The 18,523-nt window shown below is 38.8% G+C and overlaps 1 protein-coding gene across 2 annotated transcripts; it reads right to left on the bottom strand.

The window, feature by feature from the left end:
- Positions 1–5,081: 5,081 nt before the first annotated feature.
- Positions 5,082–16,726, bottom strand: C8H10orf82 (chromosome 8 C10orf82 homolog). 2 transcript variants are annotated; one of them, XM_036734186.1, is made up of 8 exons: positions 16,627–16,726; positions 16,274–16,452; positions 14,126–14,209; positions 13,610–13,690; positions 10,944–11,165; positions 6,208–6,394; positions 5,668–5,744; positions 5,089–5,525 (listed from the first exon to the last, which is right to left on the bottom strand). In XM_036734186.1, exons 4-8 carry the CDS (start codon positions 13,683–13,685, stop codon positions 5,386–5,388), a joined length of 702 nt encoding a protein of 233 aa, XP_036590081.1. In that variant the 5' UTR covers positions 13,686–13,690; positions 14,126–14,209; positions 16,274–16,452; positions 16,627–16,726; the 3' UTR covers positions 5,089–5,385. The 2 variants fall into 2 exon arrangements, with proteins under 2 accessions (XP_036590082.1, XP_036590081.1); XM_036734187.1 differs by lacking the exon at positions 16,274–16,452 and having other exon boundaries at positions 5,082–5,525; positions 16,627–16,693.
- Between the last annotated feature and the right edge of the window lie 1,797 nt (positions 16,727–18,523).

Here is an 18,523-nt window from a genome sequence, read left to right as displayed (position 1 = left end):
GTAGCAATCCTGATCTCAGAAAAGCAAAAGCAAAAATGGAACTAACTAAAAGAGATAAGGAAGGAAACTACAACCTGCTAAAAAGGCACCATAGACAATGAAGTAATACCATTACTAAACATATATGCACCAAGTGGTGCACATCAAAGCATCCAAATTCTTAGAGGAGAAGCTAAGGGAGTTACAGGAAGAAACAGACAGCAAAACTATACCAGTTGAGGACTTAAAACTCCCCATCTCTGAACTAGATAAATCTTACCACAAAATAAATAAGAAAGAAGTTAAGGATATGAATATAATTTCAGAAAAGTTAGATATGGTAGAACTCTGGAAAAAACTGAATAGGGATAGAAAGGAATATGCCTTTTTCTCAGCAGTACATGGCACATACAAAAAAACCTGACCATATACTAGGGCATAAAAACCTCACAATCCCACGCAGAAAGGCAGAAATAGTCAATGCATCCTTTTCAGATCATAAGGCAATGAAAATTATATGTATTAAAGGATCATAGAAAGATAGACTAAAAATTAATTAGAAACTAAATAATCTAATCCGAAAGAATAAGTGGGTCGAACAACAAATTATAGAAACAATCAATAAATTCATCCAAGGGAATGACAATAATGAGACACCATATCAAAACTTATGGGATGCAGCAAAAGCAGTTCTTAGGAGAAGTTTTATATTTCTAAATGCTTACATGAATAAAATAGGGAAAGAGGAGATCATGAATTGGGCGTGCAACTAAAAAAAGCTAGAAAAAGAACAAACTGAAAATCTCCAATTGAATACCAAATTAGAAATACTGAAAACCAAAGGAGAGATTAATAAAATTGAAATTAAGAAAACTACTGGACTAATAAACTCTGAACTGGCCTTAGGAAAAAAGCAATAAAATAGATGGACCTTTGGTTAATTTGATTAAAAAGAATGAAGAAAAACAAATTACTAGCATCAAAAATGAAAAAGGTGAATTCATCACCATTGAAGAGGAAATTAAAACAAGAACTAGGAACTATTTTGCCCAAAAATCTGTCAATAAATTTGACAATCTTAGTGAAATGGATGAATATTTACAAAAATATAAATTGCCCAGATTAACAGAAGAGGAAATAAAATACTTAAATAACACCATTTCAGAGAAAGAAATGAAACAAGCCATCAATGAACTCCCTAGGGAAAAATCTCCAGGGCCAGATGGATTTACAAGCAAATTCTATCAAACATTTAAAGGACAATTAATTCCAATACTATATAGACTATTTGGGAAAATACCCAAAGAAGGAGTCCTACAAAATTCTTTTTATGATACCAATATGGTGCTGATACCTGAACTGGAAAGAGTCAAAACATAAAGAAATTTATAGACCAATTTCCCTAATGAGTATAGATGAAGTAAATTCAAATAAAATATTAGCAAAAGTATTACAGTAATTTATCTTGAGAATAATACACTATGACCAGGTAGGATTTATACGAGGAATGCAGGGCTGGTTCAATATTAGGAAAATGATCAGCATAATTTACCATATCAACAACAAAACTAAGAGAAACCATAAGACTATCTCAATAAATGCAGAAAAAGCTTTTGACAAAATACAACATCCATTCCTGTTAAAAACACTAGAGAGCATAAGAATAAATGGAATCTTCCTTAAAATGATAAGTAGCATCTACCTAAAACCATTAGCAAGCGTTGGACGTAATAGTGATAAGCTAGCAACATTTCCATTAAGATTGGGGGTAAAACAAGGATGCTCATTATCATCACTGTTATTCAATATGGTACTAGAAATGTTACCTTTAGCAAAAAGAGAAGAAAAGCAAATTGAAGGAATTAGAATAGGGAAAGAAGAAATAAAGCTATCACTCCTTGCAGATGATATGATGGTATACTTAGAAAATCCTAGAGAATCAAGTAAAAAGCTACCTGAAATAATAAACAATGTTAGAAAAAGTTGCAGGATATCAAATAAACCCATATAAACCATTGGCATTCCTATATATTACTAACAAAGCCCAACAGCAATAGATAGAAAGAGAAATTCCACTTAAAGTTACTCTAGACATTATAAAATATCTGGGAGTCTACCTCGCAAAACAAACCCAGGAACTATGTGAACACAATTACAAGGGAATTAATGAAAAGAAATGCTAGGATGGGTTTAAGAGGGAACAATACATATATATTTAGATGAGTGTAAAAGTCTTCTAAATTTAGAAGAAATAAAATGGTAGGGGTTTAGTTGGGGGGAGAGGACAAGGGAGGGATTAGGACAAGGGAGGGATTTTTAGAGGGGAGAGAGGGAACAGGTAAAGGGTGTTTAGATTAATGGGAATGGGAGGATAGGGGAGGGATCCTTGGAGGGGACAAGGCAAGTAATAGGAGGGCAGAGTGGTTGGCAGAGGAGAGGGGTAGGCAAGTAATAGGAAGGTGATGTAGTGGGTAGAAGTAAAGTAGAGGAGGCAGGAAGGATAGGAAACAAAAGACATGCACAAACATAAAAAACAAAGATTAGGAGTAGATTATGTTTGGGAAAGTATGTGTCTATATGCATGTATATATGTATAGGTGTATGTATATATCTGTATGTGTATGTATATATCAAGAAATACCTAAATTACATTGTAGCCTTGTGGGGGTAGGGGTAGGGGGAAAAAAGAACAAAGTTAAAAAGTGCACAGCAGAGAACAAAAGAAAACACAAGGAAGCAAAGAAAAGATGGACAATTCTTAACACAAGGTGTATTATTTATCATACAGGCTTTCTTGAAATGAAAATTTATTGTTACATATTTTGAATCCTCTCCTATGTTCTGCTATGCACATGACATGCTTTTTTTTCCTTTCTTACTTTATATTTAAGTTTCAATATTTAAGTTTATGATGTGTTTTTGTTTCTTTTCTCTATTTTATATTTGTGTTTTGTAAAATAAAATAAAAAACTATTTAAAAATTTTAAAAAAAAAGAAACACTAGGGAAGGTGGCCTAGCCCTACCAGATCTAAAACTGTATTGTAAACCAGCAATCATCAAAACTACTTGGTACTGGATAAGAAATAGAGTGGTGCATCAGTGGAATAGGTTAGGTACACAAGACATAGTAGTCAATGACTATAGTAATCTATTGTTCGATAAACCCAGACTCCAGCTTCTAGGATAAGAACTCACTATTTGACAAAAACCGTGGGGAAAACTGGAAAACGGTATTGCAGAAACTAGGCACAGAAAAACATCTTATACTGTATACCAAAATAAAGTCAAAATTGGTACATGATTCAGATGTAAAGGTTGATACTATAAGCCAATTGGGAGTGCAAGGAATAGTTTACCTGTCAGATTTATGGAGAATGGAAGAATTTATGACCAAACAAGACACAGAGAACATTATGAAATGAAAAATGGATAACTTTGATTACATTAAATTAAAAAGTTTTGTGCAAATAAAGCCAATGCAACCAAGATTAGGAAGGAAGCAAAAAACTGGAAAACCATTTTTATAGGCTCTGATAAAGGCCTCATTTCTAAAATATATAGAGAACTGAGTCAAATTTATAAGAATACAAATCATTCCCCAGTTGATAAATGGTCAAAGGATATGAACAAGAAGTTTTCAAAGGAAGAAATCAAAGCTACCTATAGTCATATGAAAAAATGCTCTAAATCACTGTTGATTAGAGAAATGCAAATCAAAACAATTCTTAGGCACCACATCTGTCCTGTCAGGTTGGCTAACACGACAAAACAGAAAAATTATAAATGCTGGAGAAGATGTGGGGAAAATTGTGAACTGATCCAACCATTCTGGAGAGCAATTTGGAACTATGGCCAAAGGCTATAAAAATGAGCATACCCGGGCAGCTAGGAGATGTAGTGAGTAGAGCACTGGCTGTGGAGCCAGGAGGACCTGAGTTCAAATTTGACCTCAGACACTTGACATACTTACTAGCCATGTGACCTCAGACAAGTCACTAAACCCCAATTGCCCTCTTCCCCCATCCAAAAAAAAAATGTGCATACTCTTTGACCCAGCAATACCACTTCTAGGGCTGTAACCCAAAGAGATCATAAAAATGGGACAAGGACTCACACATACAAAAATATTTATAGCAGCTCTTTTTGTGGTAGCAAAGAATTGGAAATGGAGGGGATGCCCATCAGTTGGGGAACGGCTGAACAAGTTGTGGCATATGAATATAATGGAATACTATTCTGCTGATGAGCAGGCAGACTTCAGAAAAACCTGGAAAGATTTGAATGAACTGATGCTGAGTGCAGTGAGCAGAACCAGGAGAACATTGTACACAGTAACAGCCACAATGTTCGGTGACTAACTTTGATAGACTTACCTCTTAGCAAAGCAAGGATTCAAGGCAACTCCAAAGGACTCAGGATGGAAAATGCTGTCCACATCCAGAAAAAGAGCTATGGCATCTGAATGCAGATTGAAGCATATTTTTTGCTCTTTTCTTTCTTTTTTGTGTGTTTCTTCTTTCTTGTGGTTTTTCCCATTGGTTCTATTTCTTTTTTATAACATGACTAATGTGAAAATAAGTTCAATATGAATGTATATATAGAGCCTATATCAAATTACATGCCATCTTGGGGTGGGGGGAGGGAGAGATGGGGAGAAAATTTGGAACTCAAAATCTTATGGAAGTGAATGTTGAAAACCAAAAATCAATTAATTAAAAAAGTTATCATCTCAAAATAGTAAATTTAACAATCAGGCAGGGTAGCCAAAGATGGAACTATTCTATGGCAGAACATGATGTATAATGTCAAGGCTCTAGGATAATATTTTATACTTATCAGTGGTTTATAGATCTTAGAACTAGAAAGAACATTAAGAGACCATCTGGCCCAGGCCTCTACCTTCAAACTGGCAAAGTTTATTTTACAAATGTGTCAAGTAAGTAGTGATTTATCCAAAATCATATAGTAAATTAGTGTCAGAGCTGGGACTAGAATGTAGGTCTCATATTTCTTAGCATAAAACTTCTTCCGCTATACTTCGTTTCCTATTGGCTTCAAACTGACCATTGCAAAGGCGAGAAACCCAAGGGAGAGGCCTGTCACTCATTACACAGAGAAGTGGCATTTTTATTTCCAACACAATAAAAGATCAGAGTTAATCTATATAACGGTCGCTCATCATAGCGTCCCCATGGAATACTTATGGCCAATGACTTGTGCAGTCAGCAGGTGCACGGATTCTTGTGGAATAGCTGGTGGACAATTGAGGCTGTGTCCTAAATATTTAAGAGTGGTGTAAAATTCAGGAAGCCAGATTTCAAATAGACAGGACTTTTAAGCACATGTGTGTGTTTCAATGGGCTGAAGCTGCTTAAGTCAAGAGCACGATAAGAGTTCCATGTGTCCTATCCCCCTGCATAGCCTGTGCAGGTTAGTGGTTCAAGGTATTTCCTCCGTGCGCAGGGTCCCCGATATTGTGTCGGAAAGTCAGAGAGTGAAGAGGTTCCATAGCCACCTCCACTGGGTCTTGTAGAGGAATATTCACCTGTAAAACAAATAGTTGTTAGTTTGGAGTTCAATGATGAACACCGTGTGCAGCCTTGATGTTGGACTAGGAGCTGGCTAATGAGAATGTCAGTGGAAAACAGAGGTTCAACCTGATCTGTAAAACAAAAGAGGATACTTACATTCACATTTTGGTTTAAATCCTGGGCAAAACTCAGGAGGTACAGGGATGGTTCTAAATAGCTTATCTTCCATCAGGCTGCAGTTGAAATAGAAACCACAATATTGGTTCAAAATATGCCCAGAGTGCTTCCATATCTTACCTATAGCCAATCGAAGATCTTCTTCCTTCTAAATTGTGTTTTTGTAGATCTTCTGTGGACACAATCGGAAGCCATTCCAGTCCCTCCCCTTCTCCTCTCCAGCCCTAGGGTTAGAGTCCGACCCCAGGTTTGCTAGATATCACCCTTATTTGCCCCTAAGGACAATCAATTCTGCAATCAATCCCTCTTCTCCTCACAAGGAGCAGTGAAGTCCCAGTCATACTGCCTGGGAACAAGGAGACATCTTACTGCTGTGTGGGATTATCCTCCAAGATGCTGGGTACTGACTGCAAAGAGCAAAAAGCATGTACACCTTTGGAGCATGAACAAATTACTTTGGATTTCAAATGCTTCTTCCTGTTGCAAACATCACTGCTAACTTCTTCAGGTGAGTCTTACCTCTGATATCGTTTGAATGGACCTTTCTTGTGCATTTCCGTCATATTTAGGAAATCTTCATAGCTCTGTTTTGCCATCACATGATGACGCACAGCACAGCCAAGTTCTGTAACCCTGGCTCTCGGCACATAGCCTGCCCAGCCAGGAATGGGGGGCTCCTGTAAAGGCTTCTTCTTATGATCAGCTTCTGCAAAGGGATAAAATCACACTTAAAAACAATACCCCTAGTTAACCAGTACTCAAGCACCCTCTTAAATTGCTAAGGATCCAAAAGTTGAAGCTGATAGTCATGAAGGGGCCTAAGCCAGAAGATCTATGCTCAAAAAGGACTTTTCAATTACAATAAAAATGCTTCAGAAGCCACTCAGAAAAATGTGTACATATATTCAAGAGTCATAGGGAGGGGCAGGAAATTTACCATATGAAAATCAACTAATTAATCAATCAATTAGTATTTAACTAAGCAGTTACTACATGCCAGGCATTGTGCTAGGACTTGTAGATAGGAAGAATAGTCCATGGTCTCAAAGACCTTACATTTTAACTGGAAGGCAACATTTACATATATTAGTATAGACAAGATGCATGCAGATAAATATAAGAAAGTGCCATGATAGAAAGAGCCTTGACTTTGGAGGCAGATACCTGGGTTCCAATCCTGCTTCTGTAACTTATTACCTATGTGATTTTGGACAAATCGCTTCATCTCTCTCTAAGTTTCACTTTCAGATGAGGTATGTGTGTGAGGGGAATTATATAGCCTCTAATTCACCTGTCTTTTTCACCTAAAGATCCACAATCCTAGAATTATCCAGTACAGACAGCTCTCAGATCCCATACTGTAAGTTTCCCTAAGTATATGAATGTAGGTTTTTCATAACCCAGAATGGCTAGTCCCCTACCAGTAATGTAAAAATGTGACAAGAATCAGGCTCCTATTTCTTTACCCACCACTCCCAAAATTTATTTAACCTATAACATCCCTGAAATATAATATTTAAAATATTATTTCAACTGTAAAAAAATCACAATGTGTAATGCTATTATTCTGGGAAAACGCTTTCTGAGAAAAACCATTCCTTCTTCTGTCCTCCTAGCAGTAACAGAGACAATAACATCAGTGTCAGGAAGCAGTAACTCCGACGGGAAAAGATAAAGAAAAGGGAAGAGGGTGGGGGACATGTTTTCAGGTATCAATGCATACTTAGTTCTATACATCCATGTAAGAGTGGCATCTCTCTGGGTCAAGTGACTCCTCATGTCCCATATTGGGAAAGAATAGAAGGTGTCTTTCAAGTAGCCTCTTCACATCTAGCCTGGGTGAAACGGGAAGACCCAGTCTTTTAAAAAATCATATGTGTGTGCATGTATGTGTATATATGTAGATATGTACATATATACACACATACACATGCACACACATATATATACACATACACACATATATACACACACATTAATACCTACACACACATATATATACACATACACATATATAAAATATGTGTGTACATATATATCTATTACACACTATATCTACATATTTTACTGAACCTGTGATTAAAAAGGAGCAACTTCATCTATGTATCATTGCTTTACAAGCCACTACATCACACTGCCTTCTCACTACAGAAATACAAACAAAAATGTGAATGAGAATTCGCTTTATTTGTTGTATAAGTTAGTTGTTCTCAAATTGAGTAACTGTAAGTAGGGGTTGCCTTACAAAGCCTCTGTCAGAGTTCCAAGTTAGGTCAACTAACAGTTACATTCAATCTATTTTCTTTTCATCTTCTGAGAACTAATTGAACATTCATTGCCCCAAAAGCTATTATGTTCAAAAGCTATGTCATGTTCAAGGCATTTTAACAGATCCTGGGGGAGATAGGATAAGAGCTCCTGCTCTCAAGTAGCATACAATCCAGAAAATGAAATAAACCATTAACACAAATAACTACAATACAAAATAAAGCTACAGTTCCCCTAATGCTAATCATGGCATGGTTTTGGATGGATGGGCCATATCAACATAATAAAAGTGATTATACTTTACTTTAATTTACATTTTTGATATGCCAATCAAACTAGAGATTTGACAGAGAAGAATTAAGACAAATTACAATGAAATTCATTTGGGGGAAACCAAAAGTCAAGGGTTTAGGTGAAAATAAGAGGGGCAAAGATCCTAAATCGTAATACAACACAACAATCCAACAGATAATTGGGCAGAGGATATGAACAGATTTTAAAAAAGAAGAAATGCATATTATCAGGGACTACATAAACAAATGCTCCAAATAATTAATAAGAAGAGAAATGCACATTTAGCAATTCACAAGTTTTATTAACCAAATTGCCAAAGATGGAAAAAGACAGAAATAAGCTAGTAATGGAGGGACTGTAGCAAAACAGGCATATCCATACAGTATTAATGGAACTGTGAATAGGTCCAACCATTCTGGGAATCAATTTTGAATTATGAAAAAATTTACCAAACTGTTCACACCCTTTGATTACATTATTAAGCATGTGCCTCAAAGAAATAAATTACCCCAAATTCCCATATATGCATAGAGCTTTCTTCATAGAAGTAAAAAACTAGAGACAAAGTGAATGTACATCAATGGGAAAGATTGAACAAATTATGGTATATGAATGTAATGTAATTTTATTCTGCCATAAAAATTATAAAAAGCACAGAAGCATGGGAAAAATTGAATGAACTGATTTGGACCAAAGACAGAATGAAGAGCATAATATACACAAGGGCTACAGTAATTGAAATTAATGCTAAAAAAATCAGAATTTTAATCATATGCTTTCAGTTGGAAGAACTGTAGCAGGCTTCATTCAGGATATAATATTAGAACTGGGCCCTGAAGAATGGGAAAGATATCAATAAACCAATGGGAATACTTCCCCAACAATGTTCTGGGACATCTGTCCCACTCTCTCTCTATGTCCACCTTTAATTTTATGGTTTACAAAGCACTTTACAATGAGGTAGTATTGTCTTCATTTTGCAAATGAAACTCAGAGAAGTGGTTTGTACAAGATTAACATAGTTAGTAAATGTCTGATTTAGAGACACAAATTTTGGTTTTCCTGACCAAATTCTCTTTCTACTAGATCAGTGGTTCTCACAGTGTGGCCTGGAAAGCCCTGGGGGTCCCTGAAACTCTTTCAGGAGGTCCTTGAGGTCAAAACTACTTTCATAATAATATGAAGATACTTTAATTTCTAATATAATCAATATTGATAGTTATATGTCAAAAAAGCACTTTGGATGACTCCTCAATAATATTTTAGAATGTGCATTTTAAAATATTTAAGAATTCAAAATCCTATTAAAAATAAAAATATTAAATGTAATGTTTAATCAAAAGTTTGAGAACTGCAGAACTAAACAATGAAACCTCCCAGTGCTTGGCTATATCTACTATTTTACCTCTTCCAAATGGTCTACTTTTACTTCATCAAATGAGCTAATAATAACACATTAAAGCCCTTTGCAAACCTTAAAGTGATATATAAATGTGAGCTGTTAACATTACTTCTCTCAAATCCCATTACTCCACTTATATCTGAGCCCTTAATTGCTGGAGATTGTGTTGCCATTTTATTTTTCAAGTTTCCAATTTTCTCTGTCCTTTAAAAGGTCAGAGGTGAGGTTCTAGGTAGAACGGTGATTGTTCAGTCATGCCAGACTCTGGGACCCCATTTGGGGTTTTCTTGGCAAAGATATTGGAGTGGTTTGCCATTTCCTTTTCCAGCTCATTTTAAGATGAAGAAACCGAGGCAAACAGGGTTTTGACTTGTCTAGGGTCACACAGCTAGTAGGTGTCTGAGGCCAGATTTGAACTCAGAAAGAAGAGGTTATCAAATTCCATTACATCCTTGAAGGTAGGCTTCATGGTTTACTTATCTGGTATAACCTGTAGCAACTAAGAACTTGAAATAGATATTGAATAAACATTGGCTGATTTGAATCATCATCAGCCATTAGAATTTAGTAGGGACCATGGGGATCATCTACTCCGACCCCTTTATTTTACAGATGTGCTCTGGGCCCTTAGAACTTGGGCCCAGAGAAGTAAAGATAAAATGGCTGGTCCAAGGTCTCATAGCAAGTTAGTGATAAAACTGGCCCTAGAACCCAGCTCTCCTAACTCCTGGTCCGATGTCTTCTTCTTCCCATTAGAATCCTACTACCAGCTGCCCCTCTCGTTTGAAATGCTTTGTCTGCCTGGTTTCAAAAAGCTAGCTTTTCACACTTTATATTTACAAGTAAAGATTCTGAAAACTTTCCTGCTCTTATTCAGGAAGGCTTTCCCACTTCGAGAAAAGAAGGGAATAAACATTTTTATAGCACCTACTATGTGCCAGGCACTGTGCTAAGCATTTTTACAAATATAATCTCATTTGATCCTCATAACAACTTTGCAAGATGGGTGCTATTATGATCTCCATTTGACAGTTAAGGAAACTGAGGCAGACAGAAGTTAAATCACTTGTCTAAGGTCACACAGCTAGTAGGTGCCTGAGGCTGGATTTGAACTCCTATCTTTCTGAGTCCAGAATCAGCTGCTTTGTCCACTTCACCACCTAGCACCTGCTTACCCAGGTGTCCTTCATTTACTCAAGAACCTCCATTTACTCAGCGGCCTGGCAGTTTCTTGCTGCCGGTTCTGTTTCTAGGACTAAGTGATAGCAAAGTTTGTTGAAAAACTGAGTACCTATATAAGTTGGGTGATTGCGGAGGTAATAATCATGTATCATCCTTAAAACCGTTTCCTTGGAACAGACTCCTTGTAGTTTGTCGGCAGTGGCTGCTTGGTATCTCAGTGCATCCATCTGATTTTTGTATCTCTGAGTTGTGTCTCTGAATTTTCTGACACAGAAATTGGTGTCCCTCTTGTGCGAAGCACCCATTCTGCTGATCCGGAGAGGAATGTAACCTGTAGAAACAAAATAAATGTAATTCAGCATTTAACTTAGAAAGGAGTGGACAGAAGGTCACCAATAACTCTACTTCATCCCCAATGAATAGTAAACCCGACAGCGTCCGGAATCTCTCACACAGCCAAAAGAACCGTCCGATTTTTGCTGTGCAAATGTTAACACCAGCAATGTGGTTTCACCAGCTACCTAGCCCTCCCCAGGGCTGGGGGAACAATGACCTTGGAGGAGGAGTGGGAGGGGAAGCCCCCTTCTGACAAAGATGATGACAGTGATATTCTTTTAGAGTCCATTCCTGATGTCAACCTTAACAGCAAATGGGGGAACATTTAATGTGACAAAATGATCGTTCTGAGAAGTCACTGAAATTATTCATGTTTTTAGAGAGAATGCTTATTTTCTTTGACACTTCCAAAATGCAATTTTGGATCTTTCTTTTTGGCCTGTTTGGAAATTGCAGTCTTATTAAAGCCAAGACCAAATATATAAAAAAGGTAAATGGGTTATATGTGAGAAACACCCCCTGACCAATTTTTCACCATTTTCCTCAAAATAACATATAATCATTAAAATTAGCGTGGGTAAAACAGAATCATTTATTGAGGCTTGATGCTGAATTCTAAACACTATAATATTGTCACAGTAAAACAATATTTTTATAAAAGGGTAAATGTATGTGGAAAGACATGTTAAGAACGGAATTTAAAGCTATAGAAAAGTATGCCTTAGTTGAAGATACTATTTTGCCCCTCTTACCTAAATAGAGCTAGACTTCAGATGACCCCCACTCCCTACCCCCAACCCAAAAGATACACATAAACACTCACACACATACAACATACAATATCTTTGGAATAATGGTGAACTTTGAGTTATGTTATCACTGGTTATATTTACCTCCCTGGCTCCTTTTCCAGGTAACAATTTTCTCTAATGACAGAGAGGCAGGCCAGTGTGTAAAAGAAAAGAACACTGGCTTTAGAACAAGGAGACTTAGATCCTGAATCTTGCCTCTTGCCACTTAATAAACTAAATGGTTGTAGGCAAATCTCATCTCTTCTCTGATCCTTAATTTTCTCATCTAGAAAATGGAAATTTGCTCAATCTACCTCTTTAGACTGTTTTGAGAAAAGTATTTTGCGAATTGTTGATATAAATGGAAGCTATCATTATGTGAGGACAGCTAGGTGGCTCAGTGAATAGAGCATCAGAACTGAAGTCAATTAGGCTCATCTTCCTGAATTCAAATCTGGCCTCAGACATTTAATAGCGGGGCAAGTCACTTTACTGTGTTTGCCTCAGCTTCCGCATCTGTAAAATGAGCTGGAGAAGGAAATGGCAAACCACTCCAGTATCTTTGCCAAGAAATCCCCAAATGGGGTCACAAAGAGTCAGACACAACTGAAAACAACTAAACAACAGCAACACAAAATTATGTGGGGTGATGGAGGAGTAGCAAACACTTATTAAACATCACCGATGTACATACAAGACCCTGTGCTAGTCTGGGTACAAAGACAAATAAGATATGCCAAACCTACTCCCCATCCCCGGCCCTTGGAGAGTTTCAGTTAATATAGCTTAAATAGCATTTTTAGTGCTATACCAATGAGATGATAATTGTAAAGCAATTAGCACATGGTCCCTGGGCAAACAGTAAACACTACATAAACGTTAGCTATTAGCTATTATTTTTAATCAGCATCAAATCCTATCTTGATTGGTATCTAGGTGTGCACAAAACTAAAATTCTGCTAATAGAAAAGGCACGAAATTGGATAACTACAATCTAGCCTGTGTTACTGGTGGTATTTATATCTGCTTGTTCTCCCACAAAGCAGTTTTTTATGAATGTTGGAGCAAGTTACAAACTAAGCTGGATAATTTAGCTAAGGCAAACTGTTTTATGATGCAGAAAGATTTGGGGCAAAGTCATCAGTTGAGAATGGAGCAGCTCTGAGAAAAACGGACCTCATGAATCCAAAGAAATCTTTGTTGCTATCTGTTAGAAAGAAGATGTCATCCAATTTTCGTTCTTTGAATACGGGAAGCACCAGTGATTCCACAATAGGGTTATTCCTCCCTCAAGGGAGATGCTCCTCATCTATGCTTTGATAAGTGCTAGGGGCTTGCCTGAGATACAACAAGGAGGCACAGCAACTGCTGAGTCACAACAGCTAGTAAGTGCTAGAAGGAGGGACAGGACCTGAACCCAAATCTTTTCCACTCCAAGCCCAGCACCGTACACTGCCATGCTGACTCTGTAACTGGCAGTTACTATAAGGCAGAAAAAAATCCCGGTATCTAGAGCGAAAAAGAACCCTGGAGGTCATCTATTCAAAATCATACCCAAAGATGATATGCTCAAATATCTTCCTAATTACACATTTTAAGTCCTCTCCTTGTAACAAAATCACGATTGTCAAAGGAATTGATCACTTACCTCCATATCCTGGCGTAATCGGAAGTCTTCGCATAAAGACTGGTGATGGGTTCATGTTTTCTTGAACTGGCTCCATGTTTTCTTGAAATGAATTAAATCAATGAACATGATCACTTACTGTATACAGGGCCCAGCGCTAGGTATGGTAGGGTCCCCAAAGATTAAACTGGCATGACTGGTACAGTTATGAATATGGCCCTCTAACAATCAAGGCTATTCATGTCCGTAAAAATCAGGAGATAACAGTCTTTAGGTACAGATTTAACTATAGATTAAGCTGTTGGCTTCTTTTAGAAAGCAAATTTAATTAAAACTTCATTTTAAAGCAGGTTTTATTAATTTAATAATTATTTTTTATTAATTAATAAACTCATTTCCTTGGCATCATTCAAAACATACATGGGAGCCCTAACATACAAATTAAAAACGCTGAGCTCTACAAGGTTACAGGAAACATAAAGGTAGATTGTCACTGTGTCCTGCTGGCTCACAGCACATCACCTTGGGGCACCTTACCTTGCTTTCGTCAAGAGTGTGGGAGAACTGGGCTTTTAATAATTTCAATGCACAGCACATCCGTTTCTTATTAAGTCAGCAGCCCTAGAAGAACAATAATAGTAGCTTGCACTTTTGTAGTGCCTTACTGTCCCCCAAAGGCTTCATCTGTTATCTTACTTGAACCTCACACCACAGCCTTGAGAGGTGGGTAGCAGAAATTTTATTATCCCCATTTTACAGATGGGGAAACTTAAAAACACACTAGACAGTAAAGAAAGACTCATGGATGGAAACCTTAATTAAGAACTTCTGAATAGGAGTCAGGAGATCTGGGTTCTGGTCCCAGCTCTGCCACTGAACTCATAGGTGACTTCAGGTAAACTTCTTTCTCTCTTCCTATTTTCTGCTCTGCAGATTTAGAAGATCGAATAAGACTTTAGCTAAGGCCCCTTCCAGCTCTAATATTCTATAATTTTATAGGGACTTATGACTGTGTGCTACTAGGGATCTAGAAATAACTATGAGGGACATCAAATTAGGATTGGGGATCCTAACTGGCTGGCAGGCAACCTCCCAAGTGGGGCAAATCCTCCAAGTAACCATGTGGGTTGCTGCCTTAATAATAAGATTAATCAGGTGGCCTTCCCCCAGAAGAAGAGTGTTAAGTATGTTAGTAGAGTAAATCAAGATGAGTGGGGCTATACACATTTCTATTTTTATCATTGTATCTACCTGGCATCTGATTAAAATGAATGTCTATAGCAGTCAAAGTTGGTGGGGGTGGGAGGTGGGGAAGAGAAATACGATCAAAGGATAATAAAGAAATCATTCCAAATACAAAAGGAATGACAAGAATAGGATGCTATTTACTTTCTCTTTCTGGTCATACCATGGATGTGAGCAACTGCCAGCGTAGCATCTCCAATGATGGGAAACTTGCATGTAATTTATAGTCTTTTAAAGATGCCTGAGGGCACTAGAAGTTAAGTGATTCTCCCTTGGTCATATAACCAGTAGAATTTGAACCCAGGTTTTTCTGATTCCACTGTCCACTCTTCTTGGGGGTCATGAAGCTTCTCTGGAGAATTTTTTTTCTTTGTTGGTGGAGTGGAGTGGGTCTTCTGTTGCCATGAATAAGAATGTGCTTGGGGTAAAATTATTCAATTGTGCTGATTATGTTACTAAAGTTTGCTGACTATAAGTAATGTTTAATACCAGTGCTTTGTTCTGTTTTGAGCACCATCTGATGGGCGCTACAACCACACACAAGTGAACCACTGCCTATATTTCTTATCAGCATGGCCATGACTTTCCCAAAGCTAACCCCAAATAGCTTAGAGGTCTTCCTCTAGATATATTTATTATAGAGAAATTAAATGAGATTGTAAATGTAAAGGTGCTTTGCAAAGAGTGAAGGGGCTAGATCATCATAGGAAAATACTTTGACTCGTTAGAATTACACACTATCATAACTGCAGCTCAGAGGTGATCTAGTGGAAAGCCCCACTGAAGTATGGATTCTTAAGAGGGTAGTAGTTAGTCATTCAGCTTCTGCTCGAAAACAGCCAGCAACTAAGGTATCTCTGGAGGTAGCCCTATCACACTGCTCTTCATTTCTGAGTCTCTACTTCCTTCTCCAAGGACATCTCTGCCCCCTCCCCAAACCTGGCGAAGAAGCATCTATCAGAACTTCAAGAGACCTTAGAGACCAATATTTTCATTTTACAGATGGGGGCAATGTTGCACAACTGTCTAGAGTCTGACAATTTGATCCCAATCCTGATGCTGCTTGTGTTATCAATTGCCCACATCACTTACCCTCTATGGACCTCAGTTTCCTTATCTGTATAACGATGGGATTGTGCCAGATGACCTCTGGGGGTCCTTCCCAGCTCTAAATCTAAGGTCCTATGACACCAATGTGCAAAGAGTGGTTCCTAACTTGGCCAGTGTCCAAGAGCATGCAGTATTCACCCAAACCACCCTTCGTTTTATAAAGGTCCTTTCCCCAAAAAGAAAACCCACTAGCCTTGAGGTTAGAACACCTGGCTTCAAGGCTGGGCTCCCACACTTACTGGCTGTGTGACCTTGGGTAAAACACCTCACCTCTCTAGGACTTTTTTTTCCCCTCACCTGTAAAATGAGTATGTATGTCATCTTTCCTACCTAACTCGCAAGGCTGTTTTGAGGATCAAACGAGTAAATGGATGTGAGAACAGAAAACCTCTATCGTTATACTTCCTCTCAAGCAAGGTCAGGAATTCATGGACACATTCCCCTACTTGCCGCGTGGCGGCAGCTGAAACGAGGAACGCATTCTCTAAGAGGGAAAGATTCTTGGAAACCTTGAGAGAGAGAGGCTAAGAAGGATTGGGGGTGAAGATAGGGTGGGGTAGGGATGGAGATGGGGAATTGGAGTGGATCCTACGGTAGCAGATCGGGAAGGTGAAGACTCAGAGGTCCCAGGGCAGGGAGGGAAAAGGGTGCAGACCAGGATAAGGGTGGTGGGGGAGGCTCACCCACAGGGCTCCCCGAGCCAGCAGTGAATAGCGGCCGAGCTGGAGTAGTAGACTTGGCGCTGCTCCCTGGGACCCGGGCCGGAGCCCGCAGAATGATCCTACAGGCCGGCCGCGCCCCTCGCCCCATGGCCCCTCCCCAACATTGTGCGCTCACGGCATCCTTAGCTCCGTTACTCCCTGCTGCTGAAGAAGATGGAGCTGGGCCAGCTCCTCTGCACCCCTGCGCTGGCTGGGGCCATCGCGTCCTGCATCTTTCCCCCAAGGTTGGAAATTCCAGTCTAGGTTCGAAGATGAACAGTCACGGCCCCACCACCAGCCTGACCACTACCAGGCCGGGAGGAGCAAGCAGTCACAGGAGGGCATTGGCTGCTTTGGGACCAGGTTGGATGCTACGCTTGCTTGGTTCGTAAGGTGAACTACAAGCGCCAGGACCAGGGTGAAGTGAAGCGAGTGAAGCCCGGGTACATTGGGTTTAGAATTCGGAGTCCTGTTTAATGCCCAACTCTTGAGCAAAGGGTTGCATTCTTTGGATTGAGTAGGGATGAAAGGAGTGCACTAAAGAGTCCTCCTAGCCGGGGGGGGGGGGGGGGGGGGGGCGGTGGTGTCACAGGTTTTGGGTTCAAATGCTGCTGTTGCTGCCACTAATAAAAGCTGGTTAGCATTTATCACGGCTCTTTATGGTCTGCAAAGCGTTTAACATATTACCTCATTACAACACTCTAAAGGTATGTGGTATTGTTATACAGATACAGATCAGGAAACTGAATTTGGAAGAAAATTACTTACCCAGAACCAACAGCTAAGGAAGTGTCTGAGGAAGGATTTGAACTCAGATCTTCTTTGGACCAACCAGCTAACCACACTGTGTTTCAGTTTCCAAATCTGGAAAGAGAGAGAGAGAGAGAGAGAGAGAGAGAGAGAGAGAGAGAGAGAGCGAGCGCAGTAGCTGATGACCTCTGTCTCCTTTCAGCTCTAAGAGTGAGCAGGCACCATGAAATAGGATGGACATTAAAGGTTGGCGGAATAACCAATCAACTAGCATTTATTAATCACTACGTGCTAGGCTCTGGGGGAATACAAACAGTGAAACAATCCAATAAATGCAACTCATTTATATGTTTTCTGAAGTTGGTTTCTCGCACATTTTCTGGTTCACACAGAAGATGCATGGGAGGGAGAAGAGACGCATACTTCTTGAACTACATTTCCCAGAAGGCGATATATCAGAATCCCTTCACAGAACAAAGGCAATCACCGAGTGAAGACTCTGATTGGTAGGGAATTTTGATAGGCGGGAAGTTTAAAAAGCAAAGGAAACTTATGGATGGGTATTGATATCCTCTTGGAACTCCAAAGTCTGGGTCTAGAGAGGCTTCGGCAATTTCTTAAGCCTGATTCTTGTATCATGGACCGTTTTGGCGATCTGGCAAGGCATATGAATGCAGAATAGTGTCTTTGAATGTATCGTATAAAATACACAGAATTATAAAAGAGAACCAAAAAATAATGAGAATAAAATTGCATACCCCTGCCGCATCCAAGTTCACAGACCACTGAAACCCCCCTCCTAGGGTACTTTAGCATTGGACTGTATGAGTTCCTAAGTGACTACTAAGTCCCTTTCCCAATGTGTTGGGGATGGAGGATTAGTGGGAATACGGAGTAGGAAGAAAAATAACTCCCTGCAACATAGAGTTGTTGCACCCATTTATGTCTAATTCTTTCATTATTTATATTGATTTTATGTGCTTGATAAATGCTTTTGCTATTAGAGTTATGGATCCTGTGATCTTTAAATAGAGAGTGTTAAATTGATATTGGCTTAAGCTATGAATTGTAAAACTTATTACCTACCTTCTGTCCCACATTTCAGCTGAGAAAAGTAGCAAGGGGCTCC

Source organism: Trichosurus vulpecula, chromosome 8 (assembly GCF_011100635.1).
Source record: "Trichosurus vulpecula isolate mTriVul1 chromosome 8, mTriVul1.pri, whole genome shotgun sequence".
Lineage (NCBI taxonomy): Eukaryota > Metazoa > Chordata > Mammalia > Diprotodontia > Phalangeridae > Trichosurus > Trichosurus vulpecula.
The sequence above is the reverse complement of the archived record's forward strand: the minus strand, read 5'-3'. Positions and strand labels throughout refer to the sequence as shown.

What these genes read in the sequence shown, in the direction of transcription:
- C8H10orf82 (XM_036734186.1), bottom strand. Translation starts at nt 13,685, where the DNA reads ATGGAGCCAGTTCAAGAAAACATGAACCCATCACCAGTCTTTATGCGA. An exon ending in CCATTCAAACGATATCAGAG is followed by an intron (nt 5,745 to 6,207) that starts GTAAGACTCACC and finishes TTTCAACTGCAG; the next exon opens with CCTGATGGAAGATAAGCTAT. An exon ending in ATTTAAACCAAAATGTGAAT is followed by an intron (nt 5,526 to 5,667) that starts GTAAGTATCCTC and finishes TTTGTTTTACAG; the next exon opens with GTGAATATTCCTCTACAAGA.